Source organism: Cotesia glomerata, linkage group LG5 (assembly GCF_020080835.1).
Source record: "Cotesia glomerata isolate CgM1 linkage group LG5, MPM_Cglom_v2.3, whole genome shotgun sequence".
NCBI classification, from domain to species: domain Eukaryota; kingdom Metazoa; phylum Arthropoda; class Insecta; order Hymenoptera; family Braconidae; genus Cotesia; species Cotesia glomerata.
In genome coordinates, this window is record NC_058162.1 from 22,329,011 (window position 1) to 22,356,174 (window position 27,164).

At 29.0% G+C, this 27,164-nt stretch overlaps 1 protein-coding gene across 1 annotated transcript; it reads left to right on the forward strand.

Annotated features, from left to right (window-relative positions):
- The first annotated feature begins 126 nt into the window (after positions 1-126).
- On the forward strand, positions 127-26,181 carry LOC123265704 (ATP-binding cassette sub-family C member Sur). The gene is made up of 18 exons (XM_044729570.1): positions 127-1,111; positions 2,787-3,044; positions 6,776-6,878; positions 7,056-7,286; positions 8,842-9,186; positions 9,278-9,481; positions 11,988-12,125; positions 12,198-12,360; positions 12,462-12,640; positions 12,725-12,847; positions 14,274-15,683; positions 18,219-18,422; positions 18,489-18,988; positions 20,078-20,249; positions 20,313-20,550; positions 25,064-25,483; positions 25,583-25,779; positions 25,961-26,181. The coding sequence occupies exons 1-18, from the start codon at positions 888-890 to the stop codon at positions 26,114-26,116; spliced, it is 5,265 nt and encodes a 1,754-aa protein (XP_044585505.1). The 5' UTR covers positions 127-887; the 3' UTR covers positions 26,117-26,181.
- The last annotated feature ends 983 nt before the right edge of the window (positions 26,182-27,164 follow it).

Genomic DNA, 27,164 nt, shown 5'->3' on the forward strand with positions numbered 1-27,164 from the left:
TAATTAACAACAACAGTTGATACGAATTAATAATAGTAATGCAATGTAATGACATTAAACATTACACATTACAGTGGTATAAACTACTCGGCGATTTAATGGGCCGGTGCGTGCTTATAACTTGTTAATTTTATTTGATTTAAATATTTTTTCTTTTTTAAACACTCCGATGACTCACGAGCGCGTCGTATCGTCGAATATACCTTCGGCAGCAACTCTAAAAACTCATCCTCCGAGATCTTCATTCTCAGTATCGCGCGCGTAACCTACCATCGCGGATCGGCATATCCGAGGAATAATTATCGCGACGAACACGTGCTCCATTTTATCTCAAATAATTTTTATCAGAATTTTTAAGACAGGCTTTCTGTAATCTGTAATAATAATAAATAATTAATAAAATGTTATTTAGACCGACAAATACTTTTATAACCCAGTGTTCTCGATTTAATAATTGAGGGAATCACCTCAACTCTTTTCGATGGGGTCCGAATTAATTTCATCAGTTCAGTGTCACTCTTTATACATGCAAATAAATATCTATACATCCTCATATATTTATGTTTTAAATGTATCTGATAAATAAATTAAAAAATGGTTGCGTAGTGCAGATAAATAAAGTTAAATTTTATCTATACATTACAGTATAGAATAATAATCTATTTTTACTACCGACATTACGTTTGACTTGAGAGAATATACAATACATATATTACGTACACAATTAGATTTAGATTTAGAGTGAAGATTATTACCAAGCATGTTTACTGATACCTTAGAAAAATTTCTCACTGTTATACCAGATACTTTTTTAAATAAAACTCTGTTTATTATTGTTGATGTTGGTGTTGTAAATTATTATTAAATGTGCTGAATTTTATGTGACAATGGGGTTGTGTGAAAAGACAGCATTTCTAAGGCTGCTACCCACTTCCGGTTGGCAAATGCTCTGGACATGGAATGCATCCAACGGCACGACAATACGTATGACAACCAGTGCTTCATCAAAGTACGATTGTATGGTCGAATTAGTTAATCTTGCAGTGGTTACTTTGTCGCTTCTCGCAGCGGTTTCTTTGATTGCCAAGTACAAATTTACTGATCACAGAGTGTAAGTTCTTCTTTTAGTTTATTATTTTTACCTTTATTCATATGCACACCGGGATTCCCGAGTTGACTCAGTATATTGTCATACTTGCTACCTTTCACCTGACGATTCTTGGTCTTGATGACTTGATGATAGTTTGATGTTAAAAAAAAAAATAATCAACATTTCTTCACACTTTGATTTTCTTCTTAAAATTTTTGTGTTTTGTTTTCTTCTTTTACTGCCATGAAAAACGCCCTCTATTTTTTTTTTTTGATGAGCGAATGATTCTAAAACAGAACATTTATTTATTAAGAACACAATTTATGATACTGGAGTGGACAGACATTAAAAATTTTTTTATAATTTTATAGCAATAAAATTATTGTGAAAAAAATTTAATAAAAAAATTTTGGTAAATATTTACAAGTGGGGTCAACAACTTTGATTTTCATTTTTTTGAACGAAATTTCTATTTGATTTTATTGATATATTTTTTTTTTTGAAAAATACAGAAAGTGAAAAATTAAAAATAAAAAGTTGATTATTACAATTTTAACAAATTTTCAAAAAAATTTATAAATTTTTTAGAAAATTGTGATATTCAACTTTTTTTTTTTTTTTTAATTGTTCGTTTTTTTATGTACTTTTCAAAAAAAAAAATATATCAAAAAAAGATAAAATAGAAATTTTATCCAAAAACATGAGAGCCAAAATTTTTTTCAACTTTTGAAGGCAAAAAAGTTATCGAAATCTTTATTTTTTTCTGTTACATTTTTTAACATAAATGTACCATAAAAAAAAGTATTGACCCCACTCGTAAATAAATCCAAAAATTTTTTAGTAGAAAACTTTTAAAAGCATTTTTATTATTGTAATTGATTTTTTATAAGAATTAAAAAAATTTACAGCTGTTAGATAACTTCAGTATCAATTAAAATTAAGTTAGCCGCCATTTAAACATTTTCAGAATTTTTTTTTATTGATAAAATTACGAAAAAATAAAAAAAATTTTCATTCGTAAAAAACTACAAAAATTCTAAGTGTAATTTTAAAAAAATATTTATTAGTTCTAATTCAATAATTAAAAAAAATTAAAATAAAAACGTCGGCTAACTTTAGTGTTATTTATAATTATAATTCTGCTAATATTGATAAAAAATAATACTTACATACTTTTTATATTAAAAATTGAAAAAAACTAGATAAATAAATTATTAAGATATAATAATAATAATAATAAAGTTAGCCGACATTTTTGATTTCTTTATTTTGCTTAATTTATTGAAATATAACTAAAAAATATTTTTAAAAAATTGCACCTATAGTTTTTGAAGTTTTTAACACATAAAAAATTTTTTTTTTAATTTTTTTGTAATAATTTTTTAATAAAAAAAATCATAAAGATTTTTAGATATCGGCTAACTCTATTTTCATGATATAATGATTAAAAATGACGAATTTGTTCGTAGAAATGAGTTCTTTGAAAAGGATAGAGCGGGTACTATCAAATAATGTATCGCTGAAAGAATAACTTTCTAAGATTATTTAAAAATGTATAAATTTAAATAAGTTGGCATGCTAAGCGATAAAATAAATAATGTCTACATACTGTACTAATTTGAATATTATTAAGCCTCGCGCGAGAGCGCAACTACTGAGAGTGGCATTGTATGGAAGTGAAATGATATTCCAACAGGTGCAGCGGCTTACTTCCTTGGCACAATCTACGCAGTGTTCTGAGCTTGCTTTTGATAATTGTGGTTGTTCTTGAGTTCTCTGAAGCCGTTATCGATCAAGTACCGCTCTGCCAGGGCATTTCTCTGGTGACTGTTGTCGCCTGCTGGATTCTACATCGGCAAACTGAGATAAGGGATGGCCTTGGTCTAGCTGTCACCGGGGGAATTTTTATAACCATCGCCGTCGCGAGACTCTGGAGACTGCTACATTTAACAAGGTATATATATAAACATATTAAGATACAAATGTACATGGGATATATTTATAACTATTATTTATGCTCAGGTTAAGCTTCATCGCTGAAGATATGTTTACTGGAATGAAAATTTAATTAATCGTTAGAAAGCTTATAAACAAATAAGATGTTAATATTATATGAGTATTCCAAGAAATTGTAATAAAAGTTGCAGATGTCTGCTAACGGATTTGTTTTTAGTAACTTACCTCTTTAAAATACACACTACTCGCCAGTTTTTATTCATTACTATTTATGAATGGGTTATTTACATTGAAAAACTCTCGGATGTTTGCTGTTTTCATTACCGTAAAAAATAATCTGTTTGTGTAAACAAATTATATCTTATTAGAAGTTATTATAAATATGCGCATACATGTTTAGTTATTTCTTCTTTGCTAATAATTTATTTATTTTAAATTTTCAAATATTCAGATGCCTGCTGGTTTTATTACCATAAAAAACAGCCCGAGAAAAAATATTTACATATAATTATCTATAAATTGGTTATATATGATTATATATAAATTGGTTATATATAATTATATATGAAAAATGGCCAAATATAATCATATCTAATCATATATAATTATATATAACAATATTTAATTATATATTTATTACATCTAATTAATTATTGGGTTAATTTTATGGATATAGTATTTAATATGGTCCTACGCAATTCTCTGTAACCAATTATAATGCAAAAAAGAATATCTAGCTATAATTTTACGGCTATAACACCAGCGGTCACCCATCCAACTATTAACCCTGCTCAATGCTGCTTAACTTCAGTGATCTCCGTGCGTCTTGAAGTTTCTGTCTGCTGTGCTGCTATCTCAGATGACAATGATTTAATGATCTAGATAATCTATCATATGAGTTTATCATAAATATAATATAAAAATTGATTTTATAATATATTTGGATAGTCATAATTCATAATTTATTTATTTGACCGAATCTCATTATAATATAACACTTATTTAAATAATAAAATAAATAATGATTTTACTATTAGGTAGTAGCAGAGCAGACCAAAACATCTCATAGGAAATGTAACAAATTTTGTATTTCAGAATTATTTAAACGTAATTATAAACATCATTTTACACTTTTCGTGATTACCAAAAAAAAATTTTTTTTCAAAGAAAAAATTTTTATATATGTTAATTATATATAAGCATATATAATTATATATACTTATATATAATTATATATGGAACTATATATAATCTTGTTTGGCTGTATATTGCTCCATATATAGTTATATATAATTATATATGACCTCATATACAATTCCATATATAATCATGTATGGTTATGTATAATTATATATGGAACTATATAATCTTGCTTAGTTTTATATTGCTCCATATATAGTCATACATAATTATATATGATTATATATAACCTCATATACAATTCGGTATATAATCATGTATGATTATATATAATTATATATAATTGTATATGGAACTATATATAATCCTGCATGGATGTATATTGCTCCATATATAGTCATATATAATTATATATAATCTTATATACAATTCCTTATATAACCATGTATGATTATATATAATTGTATATAATTATATATGTGATTCCATATATAATCATATATAGTCATATATGATTATATACAATTATATATGATTATATAGAAACATTTTTTCTCGGGAGTTGTTTTTTTAAATAAACTGAATGTTAATTTAAGAAAGAAAAAAAAAGGTGGTTATGTAAATCAATTACGGTAATTATTTACAAGTGGGGTCCACCCTATTTTTGGCCATATCTAGGTGAAAAATTAACATTTTTTAATTTTTTTTTTTATTCTGCTTGTTTTTACGGCATATTTATGATGAAAAGTGTAGTAAAAGAAAAAAATAAAGATCTTAATACACGGAAAAAATTAAACTGTAAAATTCACTCGGATTCCGGTTAACCCTAGACTGGTCAACAAACGCGACCTAACGACTTTGGTCAAGTGACGAGGCATTTGTCGCAATGCTTTTAGAGCGTACAGTGTTGTCAGATCATACACGTTTGATAGACAGAGACTAAAGGTGTTTTCGGCAACGCCGCCGATAAAAAACTACTTACGACTCTGATCAAGCGATGAGGAAAGCCCCGCGAATTTTTTTAGGAAATTTTTTTTCAGCAATTTAACGTTTTCGAAGATGTTTGAAAAAATTATTAATATATTCTAAAATGTTCAAGGAACAAAGACAAATTTTTTTGAATAATTTTAGTAAATATTGAAGATGAAATTAAAAAAATATAATTGAGCGCGGCGTCACGCTCATACGTTGACCAGTCTAGGGTTAATTTTTATAGTTTCAAACAGTAAAGCGGACATCGGGGTGGCAAAAATATAAATATTACAGAACTTAATGTAGAAAGTGTAAAGCCATAATTTATAATTTAATATCGAAAATAAGTGATTAGTAGCTGTCACTATAGTAAATAACGACTCTCACATCTTAAAAAATTACAATTTTAAACAGTAAAAATTGCCGCTTCAATATAAAGTCCATACTATGAGGGGGAAATCAGATGACGAGAAGGAGGTCCTCACTCTGGAAGAATTTAACATTTGAAACAGTAAAAATTCTACTCATAAAATATATATTTTACCAGTCCAAGCAAGTCAATAATTATAGTTTCGTTTTTAGCGTTGCGTTTAAAATTTACCATTTTACTTTGTAAATATTGACGTTGCTTGTATTAGAAATTTAGTAACTGTATTTTATACTTTTTACATATCATGTGATTATTTTTTAGGTACGAAGTGATTAATATCAAAGTCAAAATTCTTAATTATTATACTTTAACATTTTCGACATTCACATAGCGAATAATACTGTTTGAAATAGTATTTTCTTCCATGTTAAGAAGAAATTGTAGCATTTAAATGATAAATATTACATGGTGATTATTATAATCACGATTTTACTGGTTGAAATGGTAATTTTTAGCAGTTGATCATTACTTATTATAAATCAACTATTATTTTTTACAGTTTACTTTTTTCCGTGTAGCTTTTTTGCCTTCAAAAGTTGGAAATAATTTTGGCTCTCATGTTTTTGAATTAAATTTCTATTTTATTTTATTTTATTTTTTTTTTTTTATGTTTTTGTTAAATATTTTTTTGAAAAGTACATAAATAAACGAACAATTAAAAAAAAAAGTTGAATAACACAATTTTCTAAAATATTTATAAATTTTTTTGAAAATTTGTTAAAATTGTGATAATCAACTTTTTTTTTTAAATTGTTCATCTAATTATGTTTTAAAAAAAAAAATATATTAATAAAATCAAATAGAAATTTCGTTCAAAAAAATGAAAATTAAAATGGTGGACCCCACTTGTAAATAATTACCTGAATTACATATTATTAAAGAAGAAATGATTCAAAATACATACCCACTTAAAATTATTGAAATTTCATCAACTTTTTTAATTTTCTGCTTATCTGATCTTGTAAAAATTAACTTTAAAAAATTCTGATAAATATTCAGGATCAGATTATTGATTGTTGAAATAAAATAATGTAAATAATTCAACAAACTTGTTGAAAACAATTGATGGTACTAAAAATCGGGTTGTTCTAAAAACACTCATCAGCAATTCTAAAATTAAGAATGATAACATATTAATAGTTATTATGATTATACAGGATGGTAATTCTCAAGTATTTTAATTTTAGCAACGACTTGACTATCAACCATGTTCGTATGATCAGTACCATTGGAACAAGTTCGCTGTGCGGTCTACTAGCCTGTGTTGATTCCTGGTCTCTTTATCTCATCGTAAGTCATTGGTAAAAATAAAATCCAACTAAAATATTCCCTACCGATTGATGCGAGCTTTAGTGATTCGTTGGTCTGTCTAATAAACCTATAAAACACAAACATAAATATAAAACTAAACTAAAGATTAAATTTATTGTGGTTAATTTAAATAATTTACATGCTGTACCTTTTTAGGTTAAGAAGAGTAAACATTATGATGTACGAGGACCCGGAAGTACTCATCGGGTGTCTTACAAACACTCTTACGCAGTTCTCCTCAGTAAATTGACATTTCACTGGATCGTGGGTCTTCTCTCACGCGGCTACCGCGCCCCTCTTGATCTCAACGATCTCGGAGACTTGCCCGAGCAGGAAACCACAGTCATTCAGTTTGATAAATTTCGACGAATTTACGAGGACCAAAAGGTAAAAATTCTTTTGGCATAAGCTAAAATGAAAAAAATTAAATATTTGTTTTGACTAATAAATTTTTAAACGAAGAAAAATTAATTTAACAGATATTTAATTATTTTTTTAATTTTCATGAAAAATAAATTATGATAAAAAAAATTATTGACATGCAGAAATTTTCAAAAATTAAAAATGCAGTTTTTTAAAAATAATTTTTTTAAACAAATTTGTTTGTTAAAGAAAAGGTAAATGAAATTTAAGTAAATTATGGCAAAAAAAAATTAGAAAAGAAAATTGACATGTAAAAATTAAAAAAAAATAAAAAAATCCAAATTTTTGAAAATAATTTTTTTAAACAAATTTTTTTGTTAAATAAAATTGAAAAATTTTCGTGACTGATAACTTTAATATCATCAAAGGTAATTACTTACAAGTGGGGTCCACCCTATTTTTGGCCATATCTAGGTGAAAAATTACCATTTTTTATTTTTTTTTATTCTGCTTGTTTTTACGGCGGATTTATCATAACAAATGTGAAAAAGAAAAAAAATATTTTTTTTCGAAAAGTACATAAAAAAACGAACAATTTAAAAAAAAAAAAAATGTCAGGATCGGAATAATTTCCTTCTAAAAAAAAAAAAGTTGAATATCACAATTTTCAAAAAAATTTATAAATTTTTTTGACAATTTGTACAATTTGTCAAAATTGTAATATCAACTTTTTTTTTTTTAATTGTTCATTTTTTTATGAAAATGAAGTTAACCGACATTTCAAAACTTATAGAAATTTTTTATTGAAAAAATTTCAATTAAACAATTAAAAAAAAAATTTTACATCTAAAAAACTTGAAAAACTATAAGTGCAATTTTTTATAAATATCTTTTTAGTTATAATTTAATTAACAAAAAAAATTAAAAGTTTTTAGACGTCTGCTAACTTCAGTGTCATCATTTTTTTATGTATTTTTCAAAAAAAAATATATCAATAAAATCAAATAGAAATTTCGTTAAACAAAATGGAAATTAAAATGCCGGACCTCACTTGTAAATATTTACCAAAGAAAACTAAAAAATTGTCAAGGAACAGCTAAATTGAATGTAATTTTAAACGAATGTAAATTAAAGTAGCGGATATTTGATAATTTTTTTAATGTTTTAAGAAATAAATTACTTAAAAAAATTGTAAAAAAACAAATCGACGTTTAGAAATTTTAATAAATTAAAAATGCAGTTTTTTAAAAATAATTTTTTGGAACAAATTTGTTAAATAAAACAAAAAATTGGTCAAGTGATAGCTAACTTTAATATCATTTTAAAAGAATGAATTAATTAATTTAGCAATTAATAATTTTTAATTAATTAAATTAATTTAGCAGATATTTAATAATTTTAAAAATTTTTGTTACAAATAAATTTTGGAAAAAGATAGAAAAAAAAATTGCCACGTAGAAATTAAAAAAAAAAAAATTAGAAATGCAATTTTTTAAAAATAATTTTTTGGAATAATTTTTTTTGTTAAAAAAAAAATTTTAAAATGGTGTGACTGCTAACTTTAATGCCATTTTAAAAGAATGAAAGATCAAAACCTTCACTCTGGAAATGCTACTGGAGACGCGTCTGGGTTTCGTTCTGCATTGGAGGACTCCTCAAGTTATTTGGCGACGCTTCTACTCTCGTTGGGCCCGTAGCAATCTCAAAAATAATTGACTACGTTGAAGTACTTCAAAACTCAACCAGAAAAAAATCGTTCGCCACCTACGCGGGTGGTAACTACATTACAATGGAACAGCTAATGGACAATGGCTACTTTTTGGGTGTTGTTATATTTATGGCAACCATTTTGCAAAGTACCCTCAGCCAGGCCTCAACGCATTTTGTTAATGTCGAAGGTATTCGTCTGAGAACGGCTCTTCAGGTTTGACTTTTTTTTTCTAAATAAATAAATAAATAATTAATTTTTTTATATTTTATATTGATAATTTATACCTTGTTATAAATATTTGTAGGCTTTAATCTACCATAAATCACTGCGATTATACTCCTGGGGGTTTTTGGAAGAAGAAATTGGAAAGACGGGTGATAATGACAAAGATAATAATCTACGTAGTGGTGCAGACATCGGAACTCTGACGAATTTAATGGCCGAGGATGCTTACAATGTCATGAGTTTTTTTTGGATCGGCCATTACGTCTGGGCAATTCCGTTAAAAGTAATAAACAAACTATCATAACCATTTATTTTTTTTTATAGTTATTGCACAGCTCAAACGCAAAATCAAGATTGGGTTCTAGTGCAAAATGTCTTTTCGTTAGTATAAGTTAAACCCATAAATTCAGATTTACAGATGTTACCAACCACCTAATGTCGAGAGCATATTTATTTTAAAAAAAGTTCTGTAAACAAGTCGATAACGATTTTAAATAATGTAACATTATATTTTAAGAGTTAAAGTTTGTTTTATGGTCCTTTTAAAAGTTTTAAAAGTATGTACTAAGGTTATTTGATTTGAAACTTTACTCTTGTTCTAAAATCTTCAGCTGTCAATTTAAAACGATTTTTTTTTATTTAACATTTTTTAGAAATCTAATTACAAAGAAGTTTAGTATTTATTCTTTTTGATAAAGTACAAATCGGTTGATTCGTTCAAGAGTTATCGAAAACGAAAAATTTCGAAAAAAGTGTTTTTTTCACATAACTTCGACATTTCTTTTTGGATCATTTTTGACGAAATAAAATTATTATTAGAGCCTAAAAAATCACGTCGATCACCACCAAGAAGGTGAAAATCGCTTGATTGGTTCGTGAGTTATCGTTGTCGAAAAAATTCGGAAAAAGTGAATTTTTCAAATTTCTCTAAGATTTTCGGTTCAATCAGTTTGTGTCCAAAAGTTTATCATAGATTCTGAAAAACTGCGTGGAATACTACCAACCGCGTGAAAATCGATTCACCCATTCAGAAATTATCGCAGTTTGAAAATTCAAAAAATACTGTTTTATTAAACTTCTATCAGACTTTTGAGCTCGAAGAGCTCAAAAGCTTAGATCAACTTACTCTATGAGCTCAAAGATCTCAAAATAACATATAGATTATATTTTTGAGCTCGAAGAGCTCAAAAACGTCATAAGTGCAATTTTAAGAGCTTATTTATGGAATTAGCGGGAAGTTGCAGGGATAACCTTTAGGGTCAACCGTTTTCCAGATTTTTTTTATTGATAAGTATTTAGATTCACTCATTTTATCACGATATTTGGCTAAATATTGTGTTAATTACACTGAAAGAACAAGATTACACTAGGTAACATTCCAGATTATACTCAGTGACATCGGTTGTGAAAAAAAATTTCAGACCGTGGCTAGTATAATTCATAAATTGTAAACAGCACTTCACGCGCAGGCACTAGAAAAAAAATGGCGCAGATATCACTGGGTATAATTCAAGATTCTACTGAGTATAATCCAAATTCTACAGAATACAATCTCGGATTATATTCCGTGGGATCTTACGTAGTATAATCTGAGATTTTACTGGAAAATGGAAGATTACAATAGGTATAATCCAGATATCACTCAGTATAATCTGGATTATACTAGCTACTATCTGAAAATTCTTTTCACTAAAGATATCACTGAGTATAATCTGGAATGTTATTCAGTATAATCTTGTTCTTTCGGGCTTCTGGCGCTCGTGTATTGGCGCACTCACATTGCTCGTTCTGCCAACACATCCGTTGCCAATGTTATTAACAGGTGGTGTTGCATTTTTTTACAAAAATTTTTTACAATGATGATGAAGATGATTGTAATTATAATTTGAGCTTTATTATGAATATTTTTCGAAATAAACATAAATAATAAATGATGCTAAAATCAGCGGACATATGACAATTCTTAAAATTTTTATAATTAATCAATTCTCCAAATAAAAAGTTGGTTTGGTAAGATGTGAAGCATTGTTGCTAGGCAATTGTTGTTATTGGAGCGTTGCCTAGCAACGGTTGCTATGGGGGTTTCTATGGGGCCGTTGTCTCGGGGGGAGGTTGTAATGGGGTTTGTATGAGGTCTTCTATGGGGCTTCTATGGAGATTTCTGTATGGGATTTTTATTGAGGTTTCTATGGGGTTTTTATGGGGGGGGGGGGGGGAGTAGTAAACATTAAAAGGCTAGTAAGCGCTCGAGATTATTTTCATTAATTTGATTGTATTAATTTTATTTGTTATTAACTTCACTGATATGTTTACTTTTTTTTGTTTTTTACATATTTTCTATTATTAATTTTGTATTTAATAATTATATAAGATAAAAGACCCAGTTATTGACACTGGACTAGTTATTGACACTTGCAATTTTATTTTTATTAAAAAAAACAAACCAACTGTAATAAATTAATATAATTTTTGAATTATAAATTTTAAGAAAATTGGTTTTTTGAAAATTCTCGCGCGCGATTCATGCTAGTATTTTAAAAAATATATTTTTAAAAATTCGCGTTTATAATTTTTTAAAATTTCTACATGTGGAATTATTTTGTTAAATTTTTTTCATTATAATTTAACTGTTTTAAAAATATAAAAAAGATGTCTGTTAAATTCAGTACCATAATAATAAATATATATTTCTTCTATGATTATTTTTATCACAATGTAAGCATTGAGTTGTGTAATTTTAAAACAACCAAATTTTTAAATTAATTATTCAAACTATTTTATGTTTTTAGATTGGTGTAATCATTTTTTTACTGTACATAAAATTGGGGATAAGTGCGATCGTCGGAGCCGTTTGCTGCATTTTAATAGTCACGCCGATGCAGTTACTTCTGGGGAAGAAAATGTCGCGGAATTTGAAATCGATAGCCGTAAAGTTTTACGATTTATATAACAGATTATTAATAAACATAGGTAATTACTAAAAATGATGTGTAATCCAGGAAAAAAGTGACGCAAGACTGAAGCTGTTGAACGAAGTACTTCAAGGCATAAGACTGGTCAAGCTGCGTGCGTGGGAAGTTGTTTTTGAGAAAAAAATATCAACAAGTCGTGATGAAGAATTGACTCTACTTGACAAGGACTCGATTTACTGGGGATTTATAAGTACTTTGCATTAATTTACACTGAAGCTCAGTTAACAAATAACAATTATTAATATCAATACTAATAATATCAATTCATAAATTTGTTTGTTTATTTACCAGCTTTTCTTACACACGCCTCGTCAGTATTGATGACTCTGTTCACCTTCGGCGTGTACTTTTGGCTGGAAGAGACCCATTTGGATGCGGGGAACGTATTTGCAAGTTTAGCTCTCTTCTCCCAGCTCACCGTCCCACTATTCATCTTTCCCGTTATCGTTCCGATTATTTTAAACGCCATAGTAAATATTAAATATTCAAAACACCTTTACAGCCTCTACTCTGCCAACAATTATTTCTCAACTCATTAAATATGTATTTTAAAGATCTCTACAAAGCGACTTGAGGACTTTTTATCCCTGCCAGAAGTCGCCGATGTCGTGCCCAACACTCGAGAAAATTATCTCGAGAATAATGACCATCGGACGTCCATGGTTACTGTCAGCAGTGTAAGTGATTGACAGTCAAACAATTATCAAATTCTTACACAATAAGCAATTTTTAGTTGTAATAATTTTTATTTTAATAATAAATGTGTGAGAATAAAAGATTATAAGGTACAAGACCCAGCTATTGACACTGGCCTAGTTATTGACACTTGCAATTTTATTCTAATTAAAAAAAATAAATCGACTATAATAAATTAACAAATATAATTTTTGAATTATAAATTTAAAGATAATTGATTTTTTGAAAATATTTTATTTTCTTTATTAGAATAAAATCGAAATTGTCAAACAACTAGGCCAGTGTCAATAATTGGGTCTTTTAACTTACATTGAAAAAAAAAAAATTAATTTGATTCAAGAGAAAAATTATTGAACAAAAAAAAATTATTTTGAAGAGTTTCATTTTCTTGAATTATTTAAATTTACTTTAATCGAGAAAAATTTCTTTACTTTATATCAAGAATTTTTCTCTTAAGTCATTTTTTTTTCAGTGTACGCACTTCAGATTGAAAAAACTGTAGATATATTAAAGTTTTGTATACAGAAAATTTAATGTTAATTAAAAAAGTATTTTCAAATTTTAAAAAAAAATTTGTAAAGCTTTTTCTCAAAACTGTCGTTTGAAAGTTGGTGAGTAAGATTTTTTAAAAATGACTGATAAGATCAGTCTCGTATTTTTACACAATTTTTTAAAGGAGTCCTCTGGTTTGACGCCCTGATTTTTGAGCATTTTTTTGGAATTTTTTTGTAAAGACCAATGAAGAGATAGAACTTTGAACATTTTGTCATTGATTTACACACATTGATTTTTACACATATTTCAAGAGTATACAGCTAAAAACATTTAGTAGAATTAAAGTTATAGCGGTCTGAAGACACCCGGCGGGGTTTTAATCGGTATACTTAATTAAATACACCGAGTGAACTACGATCAAAAAAAATTTTTAAAATTGGATTTTTGACGAACTTCAGAAAAAAAAAAGTCCGAATTTCATTTTTTTTTGTCAAATTTTTAATACAAAAAGTATTTTATCGAGTAATTTAATTTAACTTAAGTAATTTATCCAAGGATTAATAATTTCGGTAAATATTTTGTATTTTTATAAAAAATATGAAGCTAAAATTTTCATCGAGAATCGGTAATTTTTTTTATAAAGTTACCACTTTGTTAAAAATAAATATTTTCATAATTCCTTCGATTAATTACAAGATGATATCTTACATTAACAATTTTATTTTGGATTTTTGAATTTCGATAATTCAACCTGAAGATATCGTGCTCACCGCAAAACTTCTTGTTGCAATAGGTTATGGGCCCAGTCATTGTATTTAAAATCATAAAAAATTTTATCCATTAACTTTCAATTTTTAAATAAGTACATGCTTAATTAACTTCACTAAATCTAACAACATAAACTTCTTCCAGGACGAAGAAAAGAACCTCCAAAGTATCGCAACATTTGGAACCCTAGGAAACATAACAGAAGACGACGAAGATCGTCAAGCTTTCCAAGTACTGAGCACCTACGAGGCCAGTTCTTCCGATACCGTGTTCGAAAAAGACCCGGAGCCTATGAAACCAGCAGTACTGTACATCAAAGGCGTGTTCTCCCTAGGAGAAGACACCCACCTCCAAATCGACGACCTGGTGATCCCCAGAGAAAAACTAACTTTGATCGTCGGAAAAACCGGAAGTGGAAAAACTTCTTTGATCTCCGCCATGCTGGGAGAGATTCCTCAATTAAGAGGACAAGTTTCTTGGAGCAGAGACACACATCTCGCCTACGTTCCTCAACGTCCTTGGCTATTGAACACCAGTCTCCGTGAGAACATTGTTTTCGGGTCAATGTACAGTCGCACTCGCTACCGAAATGTCCTGAAAGCCTGCGCTCTGCAGCCTGATGTGGAAATTCTTCCAGGAAAAGACATGACCAGAATTGGTGAAAAAGGAATTAATTTAAGCGGTGGACAAAAGCAGCGAATTGCAATAGCTCGGGCGATTTACAGCGACGCGGACACTGTAATCTTCGATGACCCTCTGTCTGCTTTGGACCAGCAAGTGGGTCAGCATATCTTCGACCAGGCGATCCAGAAACTTCTCCTGAGGAAAGGCAGAACGGTGATTATGGTAACGCATCGGCTGGAATTGCTTCGTGCAGCGCATCACGTTGTTTCGATGGAGAATTGCCAGGTGAGAGCGATGGGTATGATGTCCAGCATCGAGCTGACGGACCCCCAGCTGGTGGAAGAGTGGCGGGAGGCCGCTCGCAGGCGCTTGGACATCTCAGTCCAGGATCAAACTGTTCCCAAGACAGCGAAGGATCGGTGGTCCCTTGTCAGACTCGTTTCTCGCATCGCTGGGATTTCAGTAAAACACCGGCACGCGAGCGACGGCTCCTGGATCACTGACCAGGACGCCCACGTGTCTCCGCCGGCCTTTGTGCCGCTGAGACTTCGTAAATCGATGATGCTAGGGTCCAGGTACCTGGCTCATGATCTGACAGACCTCCCGGTCGCTGACGAGTGGGGAGTTGTTCGAAAAAGGACCAGGAAACACCGCATGGCCAGCAGAGCAACTAGTCTACAGCCCGCCAAGCATCCGCCTCCGGTTTTGAGACAAAGTTCAACGCCCACCATGCTGGAAACTCATCATATTATTCCTCGCAAGAGGCATCACACTGTTGACAGCGGACAGAACGGCGTTCTAAGGCAGTTCTTCTCAGGAAGGATTTTAGCCGCTGATGAGGTTAATAAAGACCGCAAAGGGTTGAAGAGGCTCATGTCCACTTCTTCTAGTAAAACTAATCCGGAATGGGAACATTACACTGAGAATAAGGTTCGATTTTTTTTTGAGCTCGAAAAGCTCTAAAATGTAATTGGTGAAATTTGGAGCAATTTGCATTTGAAATTAGTCCACTGATAGATAACGACGGTCTAATTAGCAATTGGTCTAACTCCTTATTTTTTAGAGGGTGATTTTTTAACATTTTGATGTAGCAATAGTCTAATTATAAATTATTTAAACGATCTAAACCAAAATATTATACTTTTTATAGATATTAAATTGTTTTTTAAAGTGATAATTAATTTTATTTATTCAGATTTAAATGCCAAAGCAAAAAGCCAGATGGCAAAAATACAGTAGAGTATAATTAAAGTACATGAAAAACCATAAACATAGTCATTATCAAAATGAAAGATTGTGACTCAAAAGACAGCATAAATAGAAGATATACAAAAGAAAAATCTGGAAAACGGTTGACCCTAAAGGCCATCCCTGCAACTTCCCGCCAATTCCATACCTAAACGCTTGAAATTCCACTTATGACGTTTCTGAGCTCTTCGAGCTCAAAAATACTATTTTTGTGTTATTGTGAGCTCTCTGAGCTCAAAGAAATAGCTTTTGTATGCCTTTGAGCTCTTCGAGCTCAAAAGTCTGATAGAAGTTTAATAAAACAGTATTTTTTGAATTTTTAAACTGCAATAATTTCTAAATGAATGAATCGATTTTCATGCGGTTGGCAGAATTCCACGCAGTTTTTTAGAATCTATGATGTATTTTTAAACACAAACTGATTGAACTGAAAATCTTAGAGAAATTAAAAAAATTCACTTTTTTCGAATTTTTTCGACAACGATAACTGAGTTAGACAATTCGCTAATTAGAACGTCGATAAGTTTACTTGATTCAAGAAAAAAATCTCGAACCAAGACCAAGAACTCCAATTTCAAGAAAATTAGTTTAGTTTATTTATAATTATGCCAAAGCCAAGGCCAAATGGCATTGAGAGAATATGCATAAAATTTTTAATGATTACGCAGTTTTAAATTTATATACATTTAAAGCATTTTACATTAAAAGTATTTTTAGGGTAAATAATATTATTAATGCAAAGATAAAATAAAAAATCATGAATAAAAAAAAATAGAAAAATAATGTGAATATAATATTGAATTTACTGACAATTTAAAGAATCTTAAAGATAAAGGTGAAAGAGAAAAAAAAATTAAATTATAAAGAAGTTGCAACTTATAAAGTTCACTAAGAAATTAAGGACTAACAATAAAAATAAAAAAAGAATTGACTAATGATTAAAGATCAAACATCAAGATTAAATAAGTAATCAAACATCTTGTTTTTAAAAACTTCCAAACTAGACGAATTTATAATATCCTCTGGTAATTATTCCTATAACCGTTTGACTGTAATAACGAAGGAAAACTAGTCTCTTAGAGCGTCTTACAGTAAAGTCTTGATGGAAAATGTGTTCTTGAGCCAATAATAATTTCTTGGATTAAGAATTTTTCTATTGACTAAAAAAACAGATTTTCTTTAAAATAGAGTTTTTGGTTTCAGATTTTTTTGATTAAATCAAGTTAACTTTTTTATCAATGCAGAGAGCTGCAGAGATTGCCGGCAAAGTTAACCGCTTTTCAGATTTTTCTTTTCAACCAATTATCTTAAAGTTTATAATTCACAAATTATATTTATTAATTTATTGGAGTCGGCTTTTTTTTAATTAAAATAAAATTGCAAGTGTCAATAACTAAGCCAGTGTCAATAATTGGGTCTTTTACCTTATTCATTTGTTTGGAAACAATTTTTTCATTTATCAAATGTAAATAAATGTTTTTTAACATTTAATAAGTATTTATTAACAGTTAACAAATGTTTATTAGAAGTGAACAAATCCTTTATCAAACACGTTTCATTAACTTTTAATAGGGTAAAAGACCTCATTAATGACGGGGACTCCATTACTGACATTTTCTTTGATTTTGGTACTCATTCAATTAATGAAATCATTAATTTCAATAATAAATATATTATTTCTAATCTTTAAGATCCTTAGATCAAAAAAATTTTTTAATTTTTATTCCAAGTAGAACATTTATTCATTGAAAGAAAAAGTGTCACTAATAGGGGTTAAAGGTGCCACTAATAGGGTCTTTTACCTTAAATTATTTTGCATTAAAAAATCATTCATTAAAAATTAATGAGGCTTATTCTTATGACATATTAACAAATTCTTCTTCAGTGTGGCTTTTATTATTCGACTCAAAGTAGACATTAAACTGAAATTAACAGATATTTGATCATTTTATGATGTCTGCTTTTATCCGGGTTTTTTTTTTTCAATTTTATTATCTCTCATAAAAAATTTTGCTTCTGTCATAAAAAAATGAGATATCTTTCTAAAAAAAAAAAAAAAATCTATTCTTATCAAGAAAAAACAAATTTAAGTAACACAACCAAGTAATAAAACTTGTATAAAAAGGAATTTTATAACTTGTCAAAGAAGAATTTTGTCTTTACTTCCATTTACTCATCTTTTTTTTTAATTTCTTTTAATCATATCAATATTTACAGTCTATTAGACGGCTTTTGTCTACGGAATCAGGAATCAGCGAGAACCTGGAAGAAGAAAAATGTACAGAATGCCAAGAACTTCCCGAGGTTACAGGAATTGAGGAAGATGGTGGTTTAGTGACTACTAAAGTTTGGTTGAATTATCTAAAAGCCGGAGGCATAACTCCAGGCCTTACTTATCTTGCAGCAGCGCTGGGATGTCAGGTTCGTAAACTTTTATAATGTATTAATAAATTTTCATTATTATTATTGATAATTTAATTTTTTCAGGCTCTAAGAGTCTACACGGATCTCTGGCTCAGCGAATGGACGGCTTTGGGAAAAAACCCTCCCAAGTCTGAAATCACCATGAGCACACACCAGCAAACGGTTTTCTACTTCCAGATGTACATAATCCTGTCAGTGAGTTCAATTATTCTAGCGGCGCTTAATAGCGCGGCCGGGCAGTGGGCAGGAACACGCGTCAGAGAAAAATTGCATCGCAAAGCGATCGCGACTGTACTTCGCGCCCCGATGATTTTTTTCGAGCACACTCCGATCGGAAGGATTTTAAATCGCTTTAGCGCTGATGTCGGAGTAATTGATAAAAAAATCTCAACTTCATTCCAGAGGCTCACGTCCTTCGCTCTACTCTGCGGGTCTGCAATAATAGTAAACATCGCAATATCACCGTGGTTTTTATTAGCTGCAGTACCAACCTGTCTAGCGTATTTTTTCCTTCAGAGATTTTATCGCGTAAGTGCTCGTGAACTCCAGCGACTTGAGGGCAGGTAAATATTTTTATTTACTGTAATTAATTACTGGTCATTATCATGTTGATGATGATGATCATCATCATCATTAAATTGTGGAATAAATTAAATTGTGCACGAAAAAAAATTAATTATACTATTTACTATACAAAAATATTAAATCCTACTATTTGAAATGGTGATAAAATTAGTTAGTCACAAATTAATAGGTGGTACAATTGACAATTGTAATAGTTATTATTAATAATGGTAACGATTACTATCAAAAATGATAATTGTAATTATTAAAAATTATAACTGCTATAATCGAAGATGGTAACTGTAACCATCTCAGATCGTAAAAATTCTGAAAGAAAAAATAATATACATTTATTTAATTAAATTCTTTATTTGCATCCATATTTTAGTTATGTACATTTTTTCCTTTAAAATATTAAAACAAGTAATAACACAATCGTTTAAATTCATATATGATAAAAATTTCCAAATATTAGAGCTGTTATTGATTACTTTGACTGACATAACTTTTGGAAATTATGTCTTTTAAAAATTTTTTGTAAGATTTAAATTTTTTTTTTGAAATTTGAATTTTATTGAAAATTTTGATTTTTTTGGAAATTTCAAATTTTTTTTGAAAAATTTGGCGTTGAAACTTGTTTTAGACAAATAAAAATTAAAATATAAATTCAATCCGAATTTAATTCCGATTTTTTGTGCACTACACTGCGCTACAACTGCTTTTAGTTAATTCAGAAATACATCCACGCTAACGCAGATTCTTAATTTTTTAAATATTTTTTACTAGCTTAGATAGTAACTATTATTATTACTGATGGTAACTGCAACCATCAGATTATATTAGGAATTACGCTTTGATAATAGTAGTAACTAGTTAAAATAATAAAAGCTATTATTACTGATTACCATCATAATAGTAGTAGTTACCATCAGGATGGTAACTACTGCAATTCAGATGGTTTACATAATTATTTAAATAATATTTACTACTATCGAATTCAGTTAATAGATTTTACCATAACTAGATAATAAACTCTATTATAAAATTTTCTCCGTGTGGATTAAATTAAATTGTTTTTAATTTTTCAGCACCCGGGGACCAGTCGCCGCGCATTTTTCAGAAACACTAACGGGTCTCCCGGTTTTAAGAGCTTCTAAACAGCAAGATAGATTTATGGACGATATGATTGAGTGCTTGGACGCAAACACAAACGCCTTTTTGATTTTAAACACCAGCAGTCGCTGGCTGGGCATTGCTTTGGTATTTTTATTTTGTAAATTTTTATTTAAATAACGAGTTTATATTATTTTATGTTTGTTTTAGGATTACTTAGGCGCCGTTGTAGTTATTGCGTCAATATTTGCAGCTTTACTTTCTGCGGAGTTGTATCCCGAGCGTGTAACACCGGCATTAGTTGGCCTGGCTATAAATTACACGTTTTTGGTTCCTATTTATTTGAACTGGGTTGTTAAATTTATTTCGGAGATTGAAATGTACATGGGAAGTGTAGCGAGAATCAGCGCTTATATCAAGACTGCTCGCGAAAATTATCGCGAGAATGGTAATTATTTTTTTAGCTCGGTTATTTAATTTTAAATAAGTTTGATAGATTAGAAGTAGGCTTTAATCAATAAATTGCTTCTTTATTTTAATTAAAACAATTATTTAATTCATCTGTTAAAATAAGATTTTTTTTTTATAAAATATATTTCTCTTCATATTAAATACAAATAAATTTTAAAACTTAATTTATAATATTGATAAATAAATAGCCGAATATTTTGCACTATATTGCGATCAAATTATGAATTTTTATTAGTTACTGTAAAAAATAAGACTGATATTTATTACCACTGTCTAGTAATGTGAAATGATGGTCATTTTTAACTTTGGTCAAATTACGAGCAATTGACCAGCAAATGCATTTTTTTTGGTCAGTCGTAAAAATTTATGAGCATTTTTTTTTCTTTTTACGAAAATTCCTCTCAAAAAGAAAAATAAACCAACCTATTTCATACACAGGAAAAAAGGTTCACTTGAGCCAAAAAAATATTTTTCTTCCTAATTATTTTCTTGAGCGAAAAAAAAATTTTTTTTCGACACAAGAAATTTCATTTATTCCAACAAAATTAATTTCTTTTGCTTTAAGAAATAGGTATCTTAATCCAAGAAAATTTACTCAAGTCAAGAAAATCTTGTTGTTTTGAGAAAATTCAGCCTCTTGCTCCAAAAAATTTAGGTTTTGATAGAAGAAAATTTTCTTGTCTTGAGAAAATTTCTCTCTTGCTCCAAAAAATTAAATATAAAGATAGAAGTAAATTTTCATTAATATTTTTATTGATTAACATGTAAAATGGGAAGTTCAAATAATATTTCACCATTTTTTTTTCGTTAAATATTAGGGCTGTACAATTTGGCCGGTTAGGCCGGCTAAGAAAGTTAGCTAAGTTAATTAGCCAGTTAGCTGGCCAGCTTAGCTAATTTAACCGATTAGCCGAATTAACTTAGCTAATTAGCCAACGGCATAACCGGTTAACCTAGCTTAACTCAGCTAATTAGCCAACTGCTAAACCGGTTAAATAGCTAATTTTTTATATGCTTTTTGTTGTATACCGAGGTGCGTATAAGTATTGAAATTAATGTTAACCTCGTTTTTTGGGAAAAAATCATGAAGAACAACAGAAAAAACGAGAGTAAAGTAATTTAATGACCTATGAAATAATTAATTTTTTTTAAAAATAGAAAACAGTAATAGAATAATTTATTAAGTGGATCATTCCATGTCAAATCGACCAATAGTTAGAATCGACCCCTTCCGATTTGGATGAAATTTGGTCACAAGTTTACTTTTATCATAAAGCAAAGTTGTACCAAAGGAAAAAGTTTTGAAAATTTTTTTCAAAAAGTCATGCAAAATTCAAAATTTCACCATTTCTGGTTTTTTAAATTTATTTTTGTAATATCTCGGAAACTATTATAGTTACAGACATGGGCCAAAGTTCATTTTAAAGGGGTACTTAGGACTATAAAAAAAATTTTTTTTTAGGTAAAATTTTTGAAAAATCAAAAAATGGGAAAATTTTGAAATTTAAAAAATCGTGAAAATCAAAGCCCGCTATGACATTTTTGGCTCATTTTTTTTTGCAGAGTATCTCTTACTAATCTTAAAATATCCTGGAATTTTCTGGATTATACTCATTGTAATCTGGATTATACTAGCTACTACCTGAAATTTTTTTTAATCAGTATAATCTGGGATGATATCCAGTATCATCTTGTTCTTTCCGTGTTGATGGTAGTACAGATAATATTTGCATTTTTTTATTATTGAGAATAACAAAATTAAATAATTATTTAATTTAACATCATTAGACATTAGACAAGATTACTTGCGTTTGCCAAGAGCAAGTAGTAATATGTATGAACAATCTTTTATAATCAATGGTATAAGTATCTGGAACTCGTTGCCACCTGGGCTGACAACTGTAGATAATCTTCCTGAATTTCAAAATGCATCTTTTTCATTTTTTCTGGCTAATGACAATTAAAATCATTATTATATTTGTTTAATTAATTATAATTTCTGTTTCAAAGGGTCTCAAAGTGTTTATAAATTTACTAACTAACTACTGTAAATTTATTAAGTAACTTTATTGTATTTAGGTAACTTTAAAACCTTGCTGTTGTTATATTATCAAACTTACAGTACTATTGTAATTGTATTTTTATACTGTATACTTATATATATATAAAATGTATTGCTTATTGATGGCCTTGAGGGAGCTTCGGCTCTAAGGACAAATAAATATATATCTATCTATCTATCTATCATTCGAAGTTTAAAAAAAAAAAAAAATTTTTTTCCCAAATTTAAAAATTTATATCTTCGAAAAAGAAAGAATACCCTCTTGAAAATTTCAGAATACTTTAAGATTAGTAAGAGATACTCTGCAAAAAAAAATGAGCCAAAAATGTCATAGCGGGCTTTGATTTTCACGATTTTTTAAATTTCAAAATTTTCCCATTTTTTGATTTTTCAAAAATTTTACCTAAAAAAAATTTTTTTTTATAGTCCTAAGTATCCCCTTTAAAATGAACTTTGGCTCATGTCTGTAACTATAATAGTTTCCGAGATATTACAAAAATAAATTTGAAAAACCGGAAATGGTGAAATTTTGAATTTTGCATAACTTTTTGAAAAAAATTTTCAAAACTTTTTCTTTTGGCACAACTTTGCTTTATGATAAAAGTAAACTTGTGACCAAATTTCATCCAATTCGGAAGGGGTCGATTCTAACTATTGGTCGATTTGACATGGAATGATCCACTTAATAAATTATTCTATTACTGTTTTCTATTTAAAAAAAAAATTAATTCATAGGTCATTAAATTACTTTACTCTCGTTTTTTCTGTTGTTCTTCATGATTTTTTCCCAAAAAACGAGGTTAACATTAATTTCAATACTTGTACGCACCTCAGTGTACAACAAAAATCATATGAAAAATTAGCTATTCAACCGGTTTAGCAGTTGGCTAATTAGCTGAGTTAAGCTATGTTAACCGGTTAAGCCTTTGGCTAATTAGCTAAGTTAATTCAGCTAATCGGTTAAATTAGCTAAGCTGGCCAGCTTACTGGCTAAGTAACTTAGTTAACTTTTTTAGCCAGCCTAACCGGCCAAATTGTACAGCCCTATTAAATATGTATAATTGCACGCTAAAATAATATAAAATGGGTATCAAATATTCAAGAGAACAATTTTTTTACAGATGAGAAAATTTTTTTCTCAGTTGAATTAAGTGGCGCTGTTTCTCTAAAGTATTTAAAAATCTTGATCAAATATAAAAATTTATTGTATTAAGTATTTATGATAATTTGAATCAAGAAAAAATTACTTCTACCAAGAATAGAATTTCAAGAAAAATTTTTACTTTAGCCAACACAACTTCGGTCTTCCTTCAGGCATCCAAAAATTTTCTTCAGCCAAGAACTTTATTCTCCAGTCAAGAAATTTTTCTTTCTGTGTATGCAACTTAAATATTTTAAATATTCAAAACAAAGTTTATCTAAAAATTCTGACGGTAATAAACAAATCTGGCTTGCTCAACTATACTTAGATGGAAAATGAGCGTCAAAAATTTTTCGGTCAAGTTTTTAATAATTTTTTAGGTCGTTTTATTCATAATTTCGCGAGGATTGCCATTAAATTCGAAAAATGACTGACGGTCATTTTTTTTTTTTAGTTGGTCAATTGACGTCAAATGACGAGGACATACTTTGCTTCACATCACTACTACTGTCTATTTATTTATCAAAATTTTAGACCCTGAAGCTTTAGCTCCCTAAGAGCCTTACATATAAATAAATACATAGTAATAATAAAAGTAGTTAAACAGTAATGGATATGATAATAATAGTAATTACAGTTATTTATCTAGCAGTATGATGTGTAGCACTAAATGGAACAATGCATAAATTATATGAATTACAAAAATCATTCAAATGCGCAGACAAATTTATGAATGAACTTAGTGGATAAATTTTAGAGCGTTTGTTTGTGAGCGCACTCACTTTGCTCGTTGTGGAAACACATCCGTAATCACTTATATATTTAAAAATATTGTCAACAGGTAGCGTTGAATAAAAAAAAATTTATTTTTATTTCTTCTCACAAGAAAATTTTATAAATTTTGTACATATTTATGGTAAAAAAACGCTATAAAATGGGATATAAATTTTTAAGTTTGCAAACTTTACAATTTATCATAATAAAGTATAAAAAAAGACCTAACAGTACCACAGAAAAAAAATACTTTTGAAAAGATATATGATTTCCAATAGATGAGAAAAAGAATACTTCACACGTGGTATTAATTAATTTATGAAACTGGCATTGAAGTAAATTACGTAAATAATAAATATAAATAGAAAAAAAATCATAATTACATAAGAGTTTTCATTAACTTGTTTATTTAAAAGCCGGTAGTTGTTTACGATATTGTTTCCTTTATAAGAAATAATGTTTTAATATTTATTTTAAAATGTCAAGTCTTGTTAAAACAAAATTTATCAATAGGATACGTAGCAGAAGAAAGTTGGCCAGAAAAAGGTGAAATAATATTCGAGAACGTTTCACTGCGTTACCATCCAGATTGCGACGCAGTTGTGAATAATCTGAATCTCCGAATTCCCGCTGGACAGAAATTGGGAATTTGTGGCCGAACTGCCAGCGGAAAATCGTCGACTGTAATGGCACTTTTCCAATTATTGGAAGTATCTCGAGGACGAATTATCATCGACGGTATAGATATCAAGCGTGTGTCATTGGCAAGTCTCAGATCAAGGCTGTCGGCTATTCCGCAAGACGTTATTATGTTCAGCGGGACAGTTCGAGAAAATTTAGATCCTCTTTCTGAGCACGATGACGAGCAACTCTGGATTGCGTTGGAACTCGCACAAATGAAGGATGTAATTGCTTCGCACCCAGAAGGTCTCAGTGAGTATTATTATTTTTTTTATTTTAATTGAGTTGATTAATAAACAAATTAATTAATTAATTTTTTTTCTGCTTTTATGTACTTTAATTAAAATAAAGATCTGGAAGTACGTGAAGGCGGTGAGAATTTTTCATCAGGACAATTACAATTACTAAGCATGGCACGAGCGACTTTGCGTGATTCAGCGATAGTGGTACTCGACGAAGCCACAAGTGCTCTCGATTCGTCAACAGAAAAAAATTTATTACAAGCTGTCTCTAAAACGTTTAAGGACAAGACTGTCATAACGATTGCGGTTTGTATCACAATCACTGCCGAGTAATCGTTAGTAATCTCAACGTACCACATATATATTTGCATATTTTTTTTTCTTTTTTATTTAAATAAGATAACGAGATAACTTGCGACCTCGAGTATTATTAGATCAAATCGTATCATTTTTAAGGAGCAACAATTTTTTTTTTATATTTTTACAGCACAGGGTAACGTCTCTGCTGTATTGCGACCGAGTCATCGTATTCCACGAGGGAAAAATAGTCGAAGAGGGCTCGCCGAAGGAACTGTTCCATCGGTCTACCGGATTTTTTGCCGAAATGTTGAGAGCTTCCGAATTGACTGAGCCAAATGACTGAATTTTTTTTTGTATATTTGTAGATTTTATTCGGGAAGAAATTCTTCAGATTTTCGACAATTTTAAGATTTTTAAAAATGTTTCTTATTAAAAAAAAGTTAGCGCGCCAAATTGATAAAAAATTTGATTTATGAATAGAAAATACTTGAATATAAATATTTTCAAGAAAAAGTACTTGAAATTAAGGTCTAAAAGTTGTAAGAAATGCAGCAATACTAAAAAAAAAATCAGGTATAAAAATTTTGCAGTTATTGTGTTTTAAAATTGGGCAGCCGAGCCACTGTGAGGATCGAAAAACTAGATGATTTTCGGGAATTTTTTTGACTGAGATAATAAAGGAATTTGGGGATCGAGTTTTTTTTTGTTTTATAAAGTATACATTCAAGATCATTCTCTTAAATTTTGATTAAAAAATATCATGTTGTTACAAAGTTATAAGCATTTTTGTGGAGCGCCAAAAAATTTCCCTAACTAGATCTCTAACTAAAAAACGGATTATTTAAAACAAAAAAAACAAACTGCGTTGTAATCTGCAAGCATGTGGTTATCGTTCCACGTAGAGGATTTTGAAAATTTGGATTTAAAAAAAATGACGAGATATTAAAAATTTTTACGTTTTTTTTTCTCATTTTTTTGGATTTAAACAGCCCAAAAAAATCTTAAAAATCAAAATTTTCAAAACCCCCTACGTGCAACCATAGATGAAAATTAAGTTAGCCAACATTTAAAAATTTTTAGAATTTTTTTTTATTGAAAAAATTATTACAAAAAAAATTCATTTGTAAAAAATTTAAAAAACTACACGTGCAATTTTTTAAAAATATTTTGTAGTTATAATTTAATAAATGAAAAAAACAACAAAAAATTAAAAACGTCGGCTAATTTTAGTATTATCAACTATAGTTACTGAATAGACGAATACGAAAAAAAAAAGTTGCAAATCGGTTCATATTTATATTATGCAAATTACAGATCCCATCAGTTTAAAAGAAGTAGCTTCTGTAGCTGTCACAAAAATGACTATAACTCGAAAAATATTCGGAATTTTC